This window comes from Heterodontus francisci, unplaced genomic scaffold (assembly GCF_036365525.1).
Source record: "Heterodontus francisci isolate sHetFra1 unplaced genomic scaffold, sHetFra1.hap1 HAP1_SCAFFOLD_452, whole genome shotgun sequence".
NCBI lineage: Eukaryota > Metazoa > Chordata > Chondrichthyes > Heterodontiformes > Heterodontidae > Heterodontus > Heterodontus francisci.
The window spans coordinates 922,507-940,925 of NW_027141290.1; the positions used below are offsets into that span (position 1 = coordinate 922,507).

At 44.4% G+C, this 18,419-nt stretch overlaps 1 protein-coding gene and 1 pseudogene across 1 annotated transcript; both read right to left on the bottom strand.

Moving 5' to 3' along the window:
• Positions 1-9,519: 9,519 nt before the first annotated feature.
• Positions 9,520-9,929, bottom strand: LOC137362630 (histone H3-like; annotated as a pseudogene).
• A 1,948-nt stretch (positions 9,930-11,877) lies between these two features.
• On the bottom strand, positions 11,878-12,417 carry LOC137362608 (histone H1-like). Its single transcript, XM_068026964.1, has one exon. It carries the CDS (start codon positions 12,415-12,417, stop codon positions 11,878-11,880), a length of 540 nt encoding a protein of 179 aa, XP_067883065.1.
• Positions 12,418-18,419: the final 6,002 nt, after the last annotated feature.

Sequence of the window (18,419 nt, forward strand, 5' to 3'; positions counted from 1 at the left end):
CGAGTGTTTGAGGGATGAAAGTTATAGTCTCTGCTTAATGTCATCAGAATGAATCTCTTAGTGACTGAAAATATATCTGAATGGCCTTGTCCTGCGAATCTGCATAGAGTCCAACAGGTAAATGTGGTTCAGTGAGAAATATAGTATTTGTTTACAATCTGGCCCTGCTTTGAGTTTGGAAATAATAGAGAGGTTGTCTCTGGTACAAAATGTCAGCGAGAGAGTAGTTTACATTTTTCTATCTTGAATAAGTCTTTACCCAAATAGGACAGGATCTCTGTCAATGTGTTTCATTATATAAACGTCACAGGCCACTTCCCCTCCCTATTCTATCTCCCTGCTCTCGATCTCCTCCCTATCCAGTTCATTATTAATGCTGATCATTATATTGGCCTATTTATTCTCTTTCATCTCAGACAGTCCCTCGGGATCAAGGATGACTTTTTTCCACTCCAGTTTGATGTGTTCTGAAATGGCTGATAAGTACAATGCATGATCTGCAGACTCTGTCTCATCAGGGACAGGTGGTGCTGGAAGGGTCAGGTAAATGACTGCTTTGGCGGTGTGGGTGCTGCCTTCGCTGCGTCGAGTTCGCATTTGCATGCTCCTGACAAATATCCCTGAAGAGTACAATGTCTTCCCAAATGAGGGATGATTTGAGGACATCTTGATGTGTTTCCACTGTCCACCTGGGGTTCTCCTACCACGACCAAGTTCTGAGTAGAGCAGCTGCTTCGGGATATTGGATTTACAGGTTCTTAGAGAGTCGCCTATTCATGGTAAGTGAAAGACTAACACTGACTGTCTCAACACATGTCAGTTGTTGTCTGCGAGTGCGAGGCACTGGAACACTTTCCCTTACAGAATGTCCCAGATAAAGTAAGGAAAGATGGAGTGGACAAGCCTCTGTCATTCTCCATACTGAATTATAGTGAGTTGGATGTTTAGGCAGTCCAAAACTGTCCTTGTTGGGTGAGTAGGCAACGGAATCGAGATCAGTTCCCGTCCCTGTGTGACTGTCACTCAAACTGCCCTGTGTGTGCAGGATTAACCCTGAGTCCCTCTATCGAGCTCTGTCTGCTATATCTGGAAAAGTGCTGAACTTTTCACTTGTTGGTCTGCTCAGACTGAGTTCAAGGCCTCAGTAGTGAACAGAATGTCTCATTAATTATTGCTATTAGTTATTGCTATTACTGAGAGTTATTGCTATTACTGAGACTTGGTTGAGGGAAGGGCATGATTGGCAACTAAATATCCCAGGATATCGATGCTTCAGGCGGGATAGAGAGGGAGGTAAAAGGGGTGGAGGAGTTGCATTACTGGTCAAAGAGGATATCACAGCTGTGCTGAAGGAGGGCACTATGGAGGACTCGAGCAGTGAGGCAATATGGACAGAACTCAGAAATAGGAAGGGTGCGGTAACAATGTTGGGGCTGTACTATAGGCCTCCCAACAGCGAGCGTGAGATAGAGGGACAAATATGTAAACAGATTATGGAAAGATGTAGGAGCAACAGGGTGGTGGTGATAGGAGATTTTAATTTTCCCAACATTGACTGGGATTCGCTTAGTGTTAGAGGTCCAGATGGAGCAGAATTTGTAAGGAGCATCCAGGAGGGTTTTCTAGAGCAGTATGTAAATAGTCCAACTCGGGAAGGGGCCATACTGGACCTGGTGTTGGGGAATGAGCCCGGCCAGGTTGTTGAAGTTTCAGTAGGGGACTACTTTGGGAATAGTGATCACAATTCCGTAAGCTTTAAAATACTCATGGACAAAGACGAGAGTGATCCTAAAGGAAGAGTGCTAAATTGGGGGAAGGCCAACTATACCAAAATTCGGCAGGAGCTGGAAAATGTAGATTGGGAGCAGCTGTTTGAAGGTAAATCCACATGTGATATGTGGGAGGCTTTTAAAGAGAGGTTGATTAGCGTGCAGGAGAGAAATGTTCCTGTGAAAATGAGGGATAGAAATGGCAATATTAGGGAACCATGGATGACAGGTGAAATTGTGAGAGTAGCTAAGAGGAAAAAGGAAGCATACATAAGGTCTAGGCGGCTGATGAAAGACGAAGCTTTGAAAGAATATCGGGAATGTAGGACCAATCTGAAACGAGGAATTAAGAGGGCTAAAAGGGGTCATGAAATATCTTTAGCAAACAGGGTTAAGGAAAATCTCAAAGCCTTTTATTCATATATAAGGAGAAAGAGGGTAACTTGAGAAAGGATTGGCCCACTAAAGGACAAAGGAGGAATGTTATGCTTGGACTCAGAGAAAATGGGGGAGATTCTAAACGAGTACTTTGCATCGGTATTCACCGAGGAGAGGGACATGATGGATGTTGAGGTTAGGAACAGATGTTTGATTACTCTGGGTCAAGTCGGCATAAGGAGGGAGGAAGTGTTGGGTATTCTAAAGGGCATTAAGGTGGACAAGTCCCCAGGTCCGGATGGGATCTATCCCAGGTTACTGAGGGAAGCGAGAGAGGAAATAGCTGGGGCCTTAACAGATATCTTTGCAGCATCCTTAAACACGGGTGAGGTCCCGGAGGACTGGAGAATTGCTAATGTTGTCCCCTTGTTTAAGAAGGGTAGCAGGGATAATCCAGGTAATTATAGACCGGTGAGCCTGACGTCAGTGGTAGGGAAGCTGCTGGAGAAGATACTGAGGGATAGGATCTATTCCCATTTGGAAGAAAATGGGCTCATCAGTGATAGGCAGCATGGTTTTGTGCAGGGAAGGTCATGTCTTACCAACTTAATAGAATTCTTTGAGGAAGTGACAAAGTTGATTGATGAGGGAAGGGCTGTCGATGTCATATACATGGACTTCAGTAAGGCGTTTGATAAGGTTCCCCATGGCAGGCTGATGGAGAAAGTGAAGGCGCTTGGGGTCCAAGGTGTACTAGCTAGATGGATAAAGAACTGGCTGGGCAACAGGAGACAGAGAGTAGCAGTGGAAGGGAGTTTCTCAAAATGGAGACGTGTGACCAGTGGTGTTCCACAGGGATCCGTGCTGGGACCACTGTTGTTTGTGATATACATTAATGATTTGGAGGAAAGTATAGGTGGACTGCTTAGCAAGTTTGCAGACGACACTAAGATTGGTGGAGTAGCAGATAGTGAAGGGGACTGTCAGAGAATACAGCAGCATATAGATAGATTGGAGAGTTGGGCAGAGAAATGGCAGATGGAGTTCAATCAGGGCAAATGCGAGGTGATGCATTTTGGAAGATCCAATTCAAGAGTGAACTATACAGTAAATGGAAAAGTCCTGGGGAAAATTGATGTCCAGAGAGATTTGGGTGTTCAGGTCCACTGTTCCCTGAAGGTGGCAACGCAGGTAAATAGAGTGGTCAAGAAGGCATACGGCATGCTTTCCTTCATCGGACGGGGCATTGAGTACAAGAGTTGGCAGGTCATGTTACAGTTGTATAGGACTTTGGTTCGGCCACATTTGGAATACTGCGTACAGTTCTGGTCGCCACATTATCAAAAGGATGTGGATGCTTTGGAGAGGGTGCAGAGGAGGTTCACCAGGATGTTGCCTGGTATGGAGGGCGCTAGCTATGAAGAGAGGTTGAGTAGATTAGGATTATTTTCATTAGAAAGACGGAGGTTGAGGGGAGACCTGATTGAGGTGTACAAAATCATGAGAGGTGTAGACAGGGTGGATAGCAAGAGGCTTTTTCCCAGAGTGGGGGTTTCAATTACTAGAGGACACGAGTTCAAAGTGAAAGGGGAAAAGTTTAGGGGGGATATGCGTGGAAAGTTCTTTACGCAGAGGGTGGTGGGCACCTGGAACGCATTGCCAGCGGAGGTGGTAGATGCGGGCACGATGGAGTCTTTTAAGATGTATCTAGACAGATACATGAATGGGCAGGAAGAAAAGAGATACAGAACCTTAGAAAATAGGCGACATTTTTAGAGAGAGGATCTGGATCGGCGCAGGCTTGGAGGGCCAAAGGGCCTGTTCCTGTGCTGTAATTATCTTTGTTCTTTGTTCTTTGTTCTTAATTCCTTAAATAATACTATGATTGAACAGCAGGTTATGATCGACTCAGCCAAAGTTTGTAAAAATTCCTGTCAATAAATCTTCCAAAAGGGAGTGTGAGGATCTCCTGGTTCCGAGTGTCTAAGGGATACAGGACGAGGAATCAGCAACTAACCCCAGAGATTCACAGTAAAGACTGTGTAAATGAGGACATTTAACAACCGGGAGCTGAAACTCTGGGACGGGCTCTATTGTCACTGTGTTTGTGTGTCCGGTATAATCGCGGCAGGTCCGTGTCTCTTGTTTAGAATGAAACGATGAAGATCGCCATTCCGTATTACACACATTGACCGCGGGTTTCACTCCGGTTAGACAAACCTTTGCTGACTGAAATTAATTCTTCAAGGTCCTACCAAACACACCGGCTCCCTCCTTCCTCCCATGTTTCTGTCGGATTGTTTTGAGAGGAGAGTTTGTATAATAACAAACACCCTCCAGGGAGAGGCGGCAATTTGAACATCTAAATGGGATCAGCTCCCGGCTTTCTAGGTTATAGATTCCCTGCACCCCTCCCCACCCTCCCTCCACCCTAACCCCATGTTCAGTTTCATTGTTCAGACATTGATGAGGGTGAAATGGGCAAAGTTCCCTTAAATAAAAGCAAAATACTGCGGATGCTGGAAATCTGAAATAAAAACAAGAAATGCTGGAACCACTCAGCAGGTCTGGCAGCATCTGTGGAAAGAGAAGCAGAGTTAACGTTTCAGATCAGTGACCAAAGTTCCCATTGAGTTTTGAAGCTGAATTGTTGCAGAGATCTGCGCACGCGCGATATAACCCAGCCCACTATGACGTCATCATGAGGCGAAGACGGCATGCGCACCCCTCCCCCAGCTGTGCCTGTGAGCGCCATTCACCGAGTGAGTGGAAGATTGTTTAGTCATGTCAAGCAGGAGAAGATCTTAAGAACATAACAAAGATGACCAAGAGTAGATTATTTGACCTCTCCACCCTACTCTGCCATTTAATATGATCATGGCTGATGTAATTGTGCTCAACTTGACTTTCCTGGCTGTCCCAAGAACGATTTACTGCCTTGCGGATCAAAAATCTATCTATCACAGCCATGGACTAACAGTTATATAATGCACCCCACACTCAATTACATGACGTGAAACAGATGGACACAGTACAAATCTGATTCACATCGATTAGGAGTGCCTAAAAAACACTGAATCCACAATGCCATTCAATAATATTTCCTTACAGGTACAGAATGAATGCCACACTCACAAACTCTACCAGTCACAGAAAAACACAGAATAAGCAACACATTCACAAACAATACCAGAGACACAGAGATACTGAATGAATCACATTCTCACTGTCAGTTGCGGAATGGATGAAAAATGAACTAATCCACACTCACATTCTGTTTGAGAGACTGATGGATGCAGAAATATATTCACACTCACAGGCAGTACCAGAAACTGACATACAGCACATGAATCCTACCTCATACAGAGTACCAGAGGCTGACATGATGAACTGGAACCAGACATAGTCGCATAACAGAAAATAAATGTTACAGAATAATGTACTCATTTAGATACGTCAAACTCACATAGTGTTGGTGGTATAATGCTGAGAATATCTGCTTTCCAAGCAGTTGACCTGAGTTCTCTACTGCAGGTTAGACCTCAATTCTGGTATAATGCAGCTTCATTTTATAACTTAAAAATGATCAATGTGATTTCCAAATTAAAACTTACAAAAGACTCTCATCATCCATGTGCATCTCCCACAATGCTGAACTTCAATTTTCTTTCAACGAAATTTATGTTGAAGAAGACATGTCCTCTAAACTAATAAATGAGTTCACAGTCAGAAACAAGAGTGTGCAGATCTTTGTTAAATAATAATAAAAAGGGAGATAGGTAAAGTTCAATTCACACACGGTGCTCTGGGTAAAGATTGAACCTACATTCAGATAACAGAGAATGAATTAATGTAAGGTAAACTCACACTCACAGACCAGGAACTGACGGGGACAGAGTACAAACTACACACAGACAAAATATTTTAAAAAAACAGTTTTAAAACCGAACAAGTCAATGCAATTTATAAAATGATTCTCATCATCCATGTACGTCTCCCGTAAATTTATCATTTTTTGAATAAATATAGATTTAAAATAGCCTTTAAACTGATCAGTTTTCAGTCAGAAACTAATAGTAAACATAGAGTTATTCACAGCACCGAAGGAGGATATTTGGCCCATCGAGTCCATGACAGCTCTCCACAGTGCAATCCAATCACACTCACTCCACCGCTCGATCCCTGTAGCTCTGCAAGTTTAATTCCTTCAAATGCTGTGTCAATAATCTCTTGAATAATTGATTGTCTCTACTTCCAGCTCCCTTGTGGGAAGTGACTTCCAGATCATCACCACTCACTCCGTGTTCACCCGACATCTCCTGCCCAAAATACTCAATTTCAGTCACTATGTCCTTGTACAATGAGCTAATGGGAAGTGTTTTTCCTTGTCTCACTTGTCATGATGTTTCACACTTGATGTAAATGTCCCTTCAGTCAGCTCGTCCACTGATCTTGCCTGTCACCTTTCCACCAATATGCCTGACTTTCTGACTCCCTCTACTACTGTCTCTTCAACTGTTTCAATGTTGTTGACTCAATGGAGAACAAACCCATCTCTATCGACTTCACACATTCTGATAAATCTACTCTGTACCCTCAAATAACCAGAACTGGATGCAATACTCCACTACAACACTGTCACTGTGCTTATTTTACACATCCGTATTTCTTGCTTTGAAAGAAGCAGCGAACTCGAATGGAACACGAAGCCGGTGCTCTTATTTTAAACATTCAGAAACAAGGAATATGGAATTCAAACCCACGCATGCAGAGCACAACAGATTTGCAGTTCATCGTTTTTATCACTCGGCCACCTTGTCTTCTGTGAGTAAGCTGAAGTGCGGAGGAATGATCCGTGCAGAATGAAAAAGGTGACGGGCTGGTGCCAGCAAAACTGAAACAGTTGAAGAGAGAGTAGCAGAGGGAGTGAGAAAGTCAGGGATATCGGTGGATAGGTGACAGGCAAGAGCAATGGACTGAGCTGACTGCTGTGAAATGTTGTGGCTTCGCAGAACACTAAATTTGATTGGTTATCTAAAGTAAGCAATCAGATAAATACAGAACCTCAAGAATTGACTTCATTGTAAACCAGCCAATCACGAACATGGTTTTCACCCATCCTTCATTAACATAGATCTCTGGGGATGTGTATAAACTGCGAGTTCCGAATTTAAGAGCCACCCACAACGTCTCTCAAAAAGCTACAACATTATCTCTATAATATCAATTTGTTTTGATATTTTTAGCAAGTGACTTGTATTTTCTAAATGCCTTTGTGATCTCTGTTTTAATCCCACAGATTCTGGTTAACACAGTTTCACTGCCCGTGCGATCTTCCTGTCTCTACTTAATAATGTCCCGATCATTAATTACTGACCATTTGTGAGCTTTGTTAATGGACGCGTTCATATTCGGCCCCTTTGCTATATTTCGATAATAAAATCTGATTGAACGCACAGGCATCATTTCTCACTCACTCATATCCCGAGATCAAGTTTGTCCTCAATAAGTAATCAGCACATTATCTAGAAACCCCGGTGGTGTGGGAACCCTCAGTCTCACTCTTTGACACCTGACACTAAGATTATAAACTCCGCTGTTGTCTCTCACCAATAGGGATCAGTCTATAATCAGCGATGCAGTATCATTAGGAACATTGAGCTGAAATGGTTACAGAATGCTGTGAAAGAGGCTTTCTGTCCGCTGGTTATACAATGTTTCAAAAAGGATAGAGAGTGAACTCGAATCGATGGCGGAATGTGAAAGCCAATCTGGAAATTGTTACCACATGTAGAATAATACAATATAAAAAAGATTTTAAAATATTTGCGGTAAAACCAAGTTACCTAAAAATGTGATGATCTATATTGAAGCCGCTCTGTGTTTTACAAATATATTGGCGGGATTTTCACATTTGAAAACTCGTTTGCAGTCTTACAATTTCGCGCCGTTATTTTCCGCCCTCATCTCCTTGGCGTTTCTGGATTGGTGAATTCAGCCACTCTCTGATTGGTCACATGAAGAGTACAATGTCACCCAATGCAGAGTGACAAATCACCAGTGCCCCCGACACCATTCCTCTCGAAGGTATAAATGGGACTATTGTGGGCGGTTCTCAACATTCTTCCTGAAAGTATTTGTCAGATTGTGGAAATGTCTGGAAGAGGGAAGACCGGTGGTAAAGCTCGGTCCAAGGCCAAGTCTCGCTCCTCCCGGGCTGGACTGCAGTTCCCTGTGGGCCGTGTTCCCCAAGAAAACCACCGCTCGGAGCACCAAGAGCAAGTGAAGCGGCCTGACTTAAATCTGCGAACCCAAAGGCTCTTTTCAGAGCCACCCACTTTGTCTGTTAAAAGGCTGCTTGCTGTCTGAGAAGGCAATTTTTTAATGCTGGCGCTGCTTTGTATTGGCCTACAACGAGGGCACTTGCTCCATCGTGTATGTCCCGGCCGAAAAACGGCCCACCTATTCTCATCCCACCTTCCAGCATTCAGACCGTCGCCCTGCAGATTACAGCACTTAAGATGCATATCCAGATTCCTTTTGAATGAGTTGGGGGTCTCTGCCTCAACTACCCTTCCAGGCAGTGAGTTCCAGACCACCACCACCCTCTGGGTGAAAATAAAATTCTCGTTTTCCTCTAATTTTTCTACCTATCACTTTAAACATATGCCGCACAGTCACTGAACTCTCTGCTAAGACTCTTCACCTCCACTCTCTCCAGGCTCGCCAAAATTTTGCACATTTCAATCAGAACTCCCCTCAGCCTTCTCAGTACTGGATTCGGGCATTTAGCTGCTCGCCTCTGGCGATATTTGTCAGGGATTTTAGCAAATCTACCGTTTATGCAAACGAAAGCTTTTACACAATGATCGGCTCTCTAATAAAATGATCTGCTCTAAACCACATTTCTCTGACAACAGGAGATCGCAGATCTTTGTTTTGCCGATTTGGTGGCTGTTAAAAGAGATGTTTAGTTTAGTTTTGTTTAGAGATACAGCACTGAAACAGGCCCTTCGGCCCACCGAGTCTGTGCCGACCATCAACCACCCATTTATACTAATCCTGCACTAATTCCATATTCCAACTACATCCCCACCTGTCCCTATATTTCCCTACCACCTACCTATACTAGGGGCAATTGCTAATGGCCAATTTACCTATCAACCTGCAAGTCTTTGGCATGTGGGAGGAAACCGGAGCACCCGGAGGAAACCCACGCAGACACAGGGAGAACTTGCAAACTCCACACAGGCAGCACCCAGAATTGAACCCGGGTCGCTGGAGCTGTGAGTCTGCAATGCTAACCACTGCACCACTGTGCCGCCCCATGTTGTGTTATTTGATGCCAATCTCAGATCAGGGCAGGGTGAGTTTAGGCGCGCTCCCCGCGGATACGGCGGGCCAGCTGGATGTCTTTGGGCTTGATGGTGACTCGCTTGGCATGGATGGCGCACAGGTTGGTGTCCTCAAAGGACTCCACCAGTAAGCCTCGCTGGCCTCCTGCAGGGCCATGACGGCCGAGCTCTGGAGGCGCAGGTCTGTCTTGAAGTCCTGCGCGATCTCCCGCACCAGGCGCTGGAAGGGCAGTTTGCGGATGAGCAGCTCGGTGGATTTCTGGAAGCGGCGGATCTCCCCCAGAGCCACAGTGCTGGGTCTGTAACGGTGAGGCTTCTTCACTCCGACCGTGGCTGGAGCGCTCTTGCGGGCCGCTTTGGTCGCCAGCTGCTTGCGGGGAGCTTCCCCTCCGGTCGATTTGCGCGCTGTCTGCTTTGTTCTGGCCATTGTGGTGGAAGATGTGGAACAAAGACACTGCAAATGTTGAGGCTGCTCAGGGACTGTCTATTTAAGACAGTGGAGGGACCGCCCTTGTGTTGTGATTGGATGCAGCCCCGTCCATCAGTCAGTTTGAAATCAGCTCCGGGAAGTCAAAGGGCGGCGGGAAATGCTGTGCACTGATTGGTTGAACTGTAACTGAAACTGAAATTTTATCAATTTCAAAAAGGCCGCCAATTTCAGATGAGCAAACAAGGCAAAGATTAAAAAGCACCTAATTTGGCGGGAACAATTATAAAATCTCACTCCTTGTACGTTTATTTCTTTCCTCCGAGATCCCCCTCTGTGTTTTACAACACAGTTTGAATAGTTTTCTCTGGCGGGAATAAAGCGCCAGTCATTACTTACTATAACGGCAGTAAATTCCGCTTCGTGCCGGCAGTTCAGACCCTCAGGAATAAATTATCAAATGCAAACGTTTAATTCATGACGCGTTCGATAAATAATGAAGAGAAAAAGACAGTGAAATTTATGTGACATGTAAATTTACTGAGAGAAGGTAATGATGTATAAAAGCCTTTCTTGATAAAGATAAACAATATTCAGATAACTTGATCTTATTAATTCAAGTTGCCATGTCACTGCTCTCTCTGTGAGTCTTTGGGTGGCTCTTAGAAGAGCCTTTGTGTTTGGTACAAAGGGTGGATTTGTTTAGCCGCCGAATCCAGAGAGATTGCGGCCCTGGCGTTTCAGAGCGTGCACCACATCCATGGCGGTGACCGTCTTGCGTTTTGCGTGCTCAGTGTTCGTGACCGCATCTCTGATCACATTCTCCAGGAAAACCTTCAGCACCCCGCGGTTCTCCTCATAGATCAAACCCGAGATGAGCTTCACTCCACCACGGCGAGCCAGGCGGCGGATTGCTGGCTTGGTGATACCCTGGATGTTATCACGAAGCACTTTGCGGTGCCGCTTTGCTCCGCCTTTGCCCAATCCTTTGCCTCCTTTACCTCTTCCAGACATGACACTTCTTCACTCAACTCGTTGCTGAATGAGAAACGAGCTGTTTCTGCTGCCTTTTTTATGCAGCTCGCCCGGACCTGACTGAAAAACGGGCAGAGAGTGAGAGGCAGGGCAGGTAGGAAATTGAGTGACAGACAGAGCTGTGAAATGTCTTTCATCCTCCAGCTCCGCCTCCCACTTGCTTCAACCGCCAATTCAAAAACAAAACTCTCAACAATAGAGCTCAGCACAAAACTTCCAGACTCGGCCTTTATAGTCAAAGATAACAGAAACCCGGAGCTGTCAAATAAGGATCTATAACAATTAAAAGTTGATCATCTACCCGCCTAAGCACAGTGCTTCCGATCACAAGTCAACCCGTTTCCACACACCTCCCCTCCCAGACGGATTGAGTATTTTGCTAACACCTTACCCCAGCTGAATTAGAGAAACTCATGTATTGGGGTTTGAGTTGTGACGCGGGAATTCTCGCCAGTATTCCTGTGTTAGACCCTCTCACTCTGAATTAGTGAAAGGAGCATGAACTGAGACTGTACCGAACATATCCCCAGTTGCAGTGAGGACGGGACATCCCTCTGTTTAGTTGCAGAGAGTGGGGGAAGGGCTGAGTGCAATGTATGTCAGCGAGTCACCAGGGATCCTGTATTTACTTCCCATCATTTCTATGTGAAATGTGCACACGGCGGCGGGACAGGGATCATTTGATAGGGGGATCAGCTCTTTCCTGAGAAATGTGGGTGGCTCTGAAAAGAGCCTTTGGGTTCAGATGTCTGCAAGTTTCCCGTGCAGTTTCACTTCTTTCCAGGGGCTGCTTTCTGAGCCTTTGCTGCTTTCGGCTTGGTCTTGCCCCTTGATGATTGAACTTTCTTGAGCACCTTTCCGCACTCTTGGGTTTTTTGGCCTTCTTCACAGGAGACTTTTTCGGAAGCGCTGCTTACTTCGCTGGGGATTTCTTTGGCGTTGCCGCCTTCTTGCTGGTCACTTTCTTGCCTGCTGCTTTCTTCGCTGCCGATTTCTTGGCTGCTAGTTCCTTGACTGGTAATTTCTTGGCTGCTGATTTCTTTGCTGTCACTTTCTTGCCAGCTGTTTTCTTCACGAAAGTTTTTTTGCCTGCTCCTGACTTGACTTTCTTTCCCACATTTCCCTTGGTTCCCTGCTTCGGGATTCTGAAGGAGCCGGAGGCGCCCGTTCCATTGCACTGCACCAGGGAGCCTTTATTCACATTCCTCCTGATACTTTGCTTGATTTGGGTCCTGTACTTCCCCACATCCACACCGCTCCGACCCAGACCCTTCTTTATGGCGGGCAGTGAGGTCCCCTTGCGATCGGAGCAATCCGCCACAATCTTGAGGATCTTCTCGCTCAACGTGGGACCGGCTGACTTGTTCCGGGGAGCCGCTTTCTTCTTCTTAGGAGTCTTGACTTCAGCGGCGGCGGCTGGAGGAGCCGTTTCGGCGCCTGCTGTATCGGTCATGTCCGGGACTCTGCACAAATTCTCTCTGTCAGTCAGAACTGGGTCAGAAATGAAGCCGGTGGGGGCGGCACAGAGCAACTTAAAGGCAGTGAGCGGACGGGGGCGGAGACAACCTGCTGTTTCTCTCTGGTCCTAAACTCTCCAATTCCACTGAAATTCGGGTACTGCAAAATCCCAGACTAGATCCTTCCTGTCTCTAACATCAGAATGCTTGCTGTCGAAAAGTTTGTACTTGAAGTAAAGACTCCATTTTTGACTGAAACCCGTTTTATTGCTGCACTGATGGCGCTCTCTCCCCCGATCACTGACATGTTCTCCACTTTTGGACTGAAATCTTGAAATCAACAAAGAAACTACACTGAATTCCCACTTTGGGGATGAGAAGGGGAGCAATGTGGTTCTTTGACTGGAAAATCTTTTTATTTTACACAGGAGGGACTCGGACTCGGACCCACAAACACAGTGACATTAGACTAACCCGTCAGCACCTTTAATACACTCTGTCCTACACAATATTCACATCTACACATTTTCATGTCGAACTGTTCGCTAAATGTAGAGTTCCCAGGACAGGTTTTGATCTCTCTGCTGAGGTCAATAGACCCTTCAGCTCTACTCTATCCAGGCCGTTCAACATTTTATACATTTCAATCAAATCTCCCGTCAGCCTTCTCTGTTCCAAGGAGAACAACCACAGTCTTTCCAATCTTTCCTCATAGCTGCATTATTCAGTCCCAGCAACATCCTCGTAAATCTCCTCTGTACCCTCTCTGGTGCAGTTACATCCTTTCTGTAATGAGGTGACCAGAACTGCACACAGGACTCAAGTTGTGGCCTAACCAATGATGATAAAGTTCCAGCATAACCTTCCTCCTCATATATTCTATACCTCAGCTAATAAAGGCATGGATTCCATATGTCTATTAACCATATTACCGCACTGCCCTGTCACCTTCAGGGATCTGTGGACATTTACTCCAAGGTCCCTCACCTCCTCTGCACCTCTCAGTATTTTCTCATTAATCGTGTATTCCTTTGCATTGTTTGACCTCCCCAAGTGCATCACGTCACACTTCTCCGGGTTGAATTCTATGCACCACTTTTCTACCCTTCTGACCTGACCATAAACATCTTCCTCTAGTCCACAGCAATCCTCCTCTCTATCTACCACACGGCCAATATTGGTGTCGTCTGTAAACTTCTTGATCGTGTCCCTCAACATTTATGTCCAACTTGTTCATATAGATCATCAACAAAACAGGGGACCCATTACTGAGCCCTGGGGAAAACCACTGGAAGCAGCCCTCCAGTCTCAAAAGCAGCCGTCAACAATTACTCTGCGTTTCCTTCCACTGAGGCAATTTTGCATCCAACTTGCTGCATTTCCCTGGATCCCATTAAATTTTATTTTATAAAGAGTCTGCCTTTTGGGGGCCTGTCAAAAGCTAAAATTCATGTCGAATCCATCAACTGCACTACCCTGATCTGTCATCCTTTTAAAAATTCAATTCAGTTGGCACGTGCCTTTCTAAGTGACAGTTTATCTTGTCTCAGAATATATTTCAATAATTTACCCACTGCTGAGGTTAGACTGACTGGCCTGTAATTATTGAGTTTTAGGCTGAACTGTAAGATTCGTTTTATCTCGAAAGATCCGCCTGGGGAAACAGACGTTACAATCTGATTAAATTGATCTGTGACTGTAACTATCAGATATTAACTCCTGCCCCATTCCGGCAAACACATCGACTCTCTCGGAGGTTCACTTTGAGAATTCGAGCTAATGAACAGCAAACATAGTGCAGAGAATGATCTCAAGTTGAGCTTGGTAAAGGGTTCATCTCCCAGCTGGAAACCTTCTCTAATCTTGCCCACAGTCCCGGTTCCATTGCTCAAAATCAGATAAAACTGAACTGGAGAAAGTTCCGATTGATTATTGTTGTTCAAACTGTTGCCGAATGAAGCACATGCGCGGTACAGCCCCGCCTCCACCGGTGATTGTGAATGAGCGAACGAGCGCATGCGCGCTCCCCTACTCCAGCAAATCTGTTGAACACCATTTACTCAGTGAGCGGTAAGAGTTTGTTTTTAACAGAGGGAATGGAGATATTGCAGCCTAGGGGTAAGGCAGTAAACAGCAATCTGCTTCCAGCAGCACATTGCTTTGGGATCCTGTCCGCAGTCTGGACCAGAGATCTCCATTGACTCCGGGGCAAGTTCAGGGAGAGTCGCGGGCTGTTTGTGAGAGGCACTGTGGAGGATGAACTGATCCCGGAACATGGAGTGAGCGGCGGAATGGAGAGGCCTTTCCCGGCCTGTGTGTGCACTAGGTAAGTGAGACCGAACGTGAATAAGCTGCTGTTGAAAATCTTTTCTGTTTCTCGCCTCAGTTCTGTAATACATGTTCGTGGTTTAACTCCTGTTTCACGCTGTTTACTGTGAGTGTACCTTTCAAGTGTTCACCTGCCTCGGCTCAACTATCACCAGTAACCTGTCTGTAGATGCAGAAATCAACAAGTGCATGGGTAAGGCTTCCACTGCTATGTCCAGACTGGCCAAATCTGATCTGCACAAACATCACTCAGGTAATCGCAATCTTGGAAGAGTGCAGATGTTGGCTTGTTTCTGGATGTCACTAAATTGTTGTAAATCGGTTAAAACACCTGATCAGCAGATGCTGAGATCTGCAGTGAAATCAGACACTGACATTCTTTGTATTTCTGGTGAGTATTTGTGGTTAGTAATAATGATTATTAATTGAAATGTTACATTAATCTCTTTTCTAGCTTCCACCTCAACTGATCTTCAGTTACAAGATATATTATTCTTCCTTTCTGTCGGCAAATACTTCCAGGGAACAAAATGAATGTGATGATTCCCAGGCACAAGGAAATGTGCAGTCAGCTCCTTGCAACACAGAGTAGGTTTGTTATCACTCCCAGAGGCCATCAGTTAATTCCAGAGTCACATGGAGCAGAAATAGTCAAACTCTCACTGATCCCAAGTTCAGAGACACATTTTCAATCCAGCAATCAAACAAAGCAGAAGAGACAGACATTGTTTCGAATCCATTCCAATTCTGTACTGCTGAAAGTTAGGTGCCTCAATCTCAATTCAAAAGCACACCCACGATCAAATTGAAAGACACCATATCAATCTCACAAGAGGGACACATCCTGGAGACAGTAAAATAGAGAGTGAATCTCACCCTCACATACCTGAAACTGTGTGCAGTTCTGGTCACCTAATTACAGAAAGAATGTAACTGGACTGGAGTGTGTTCAGAGGAGATTTATTTGGATGTTGCCAGGGCTGGAAAAATGCAGCTGTGTGGAAAGATTGGATAGGCTGCGGTTTTTCTCTTTGGAACAATGAAGGCTGAGGGGAGATCTGATTGAAATCTACAGAATTTTGAGGGACCTGGACAGTTTGGAGGTGAAGGGTCTATTCACATTAACAGAGAGGTCAGTGACGAAGGCCAGAGATTTAAAGTGATTGGTAGAAAAATTAGAGGGGAGATGAGGGAAAGAAAATCACCCAGAGGGTGTTGGGGGTCTGGAACTCACTGCCTGAAAGGATAGTTGAGGCAGGAACCCTCAACTAATTCAGAAGTACTCTGGCAAGGCACCTCAAATGCCGTCAACTGCAGGGTTCCGGACCAAATCCTGGAAGGTGGGATTAGAACAAGTGGCCTCTTTCCGTGCCTTAAACTTTCTATGATTCTATGGAATTGATGATTAAACAGACAGACACAGAGTGAAATTCACAATTACAAATTATTAAAGAGTTAAAGTAAAGATTAAAACCTCCAGCCACAGAAGGGAGACTGACAGCTACAGTGAAGAAAATAAAACCACTCACATGCAAGAGACTGCAGATAGAAAATAACACCAGAGTCCCCTAACAGAGACAGACAGTTACCACGTAAAACACATGGACACATACCAGAGACTGAGAGGGACAAAGGAAAATCAATTCTCCAAAAAGAGAAATTGAATGAGAGGAATAACACACATACTTGTGTAGTAGACATTGATAGCTGCAGAACAAAAGAAAATGTGCACACACACCTATCAGGAACTGTAAGCTGCAGATTAAAACACACAGACCAAAAATAGAAAGGTTCAGAGAAAAGCCCCATATCACACACTCGAGTTTGAAAGATACAGAATAAATCCACACTGTTATATATTAACTTTACAGGTGCAGCTTAACAGTGACACTCACATACCAGAAACCAACTGGTGCAAAGGAAAACTCACTCAAGTAACAGAAACTGACAGGTAAAGATCAAAAACCATAATTATATACAGAAAATGGCAGGTATAGAATAAAACAACAATCACATATTGGAAGTTGGCAGGTGGGGGGGCGGGGGGGGGGACACCTGCATGTTCCATAAACTGACAGGTACAGAGTAAAATAAACATTCATATACTATCAATGGACAGGTGCAGATTTAACCCCTCATTCAATTAACAGAAGCTGAAAGGTGCTCACTCAAATTCCAAAATTGAAAGATACAGAATAAACCCACATTCACACACCAGATACTGACAGGAACAGAACCCACATGCCACTCACAGAAACAGATAGGGACAGAACAAAGGCCACAATCACATACCAGAAACTGACAGGGAAAGATAAAAACCTTCACACATTTCAGAAAGTAACAGGTGCAGGATAACTGCCTCCCTCACATATGAGAAACTGACAGATATAGATTGACACCCAGACTCGCATACCAGAAAATAACAGGTAAAGATTAAAATCTACATTTACATATCAGAAAATAGCAACTGCAGTATAAAAGCCACACTCAACTAGCAGAGACTGACAGACACAGAGTGAAATCCACAGTGAATTCCAAGAAATTTACTGTTAGAGAGTGAAAATCTCTCATCCATAACTGACAGACACTAAGAAAACCCAACACTTGCACTTCACACTCTGACAGACGCAGAATAAAACACACACATAATTAAGAAGATTTATAAACCAGATACTGACAGATACAGACTAAAACTCAATGTCACTTAACATAAACTGACAGATGCAGAATAAATTCAGCAGTCACAGACCAGAGAATGAAATGTACAAAGTAAACCTCACAGACACATGTCAGAAATTGCCATGTACAGATTAAAAATCATACTCACATTCTAGAGAATGTAGAGATGTGGTGTACAATCCAGACTCAAAAGCCAGACTAAAAATCGTACTTGTATACCAGACCGTGACATAGACAGGTTAAAAACCATAAGTGCACATTAGAAATTTAAATGCACAGGTTAAAACTTAAATTTACAAACCAGACAATCAAAGATAAAGAGTGAACACCACTCATATACAAGAAAGTGTTCGATTAACAGTCAAACCCACATTCACATGCAGTAAAGTGAGGGGCACAAGTTCAAGAAACACAAACAAACATCAGAAACTGAAAGATACAGAATAAGATGTTTCTCACATAAAACAAAGTGCCAGATACAGACAAACCCACACTCAAAATCAGAAACTGACAGAGATAAACTGTAGACTAGGGATTGAGAGAGAAAGAGTGAAACTTACACCCGTGTCCAAGAACCTGAATAATACAGCAAAAGAAGTGAAAAAAAACACTCACCCACGATAAAAGAATAAAACTGCACTAACACACCAGAAACTGACAGGCATGAAGCAAACCCCCGTGCCACCCCCCACCCCCTCCCCCCGCACCCAATACAGAAAAACACAACAGAAACTGACAGCCATGAAATAAAAGCTACACACACATACCAGAAAGTGACAAGTACAGTTCCATACTGAAAAATACAAGGAAACAAGATAAAAACCAACACTCACGATTCTGAGTTAGACTGAGGTAGAGTAAAATCTTGATGCAAATACCAGAGACTGACTGGTACAGATATAAAACTCAATCAATAAGAAAGTGCGAGGTGCAGAGTAAACCCCACAAATGGGGATCAGAATGAAACTGGTACAAAGTAAAATTCAAACCA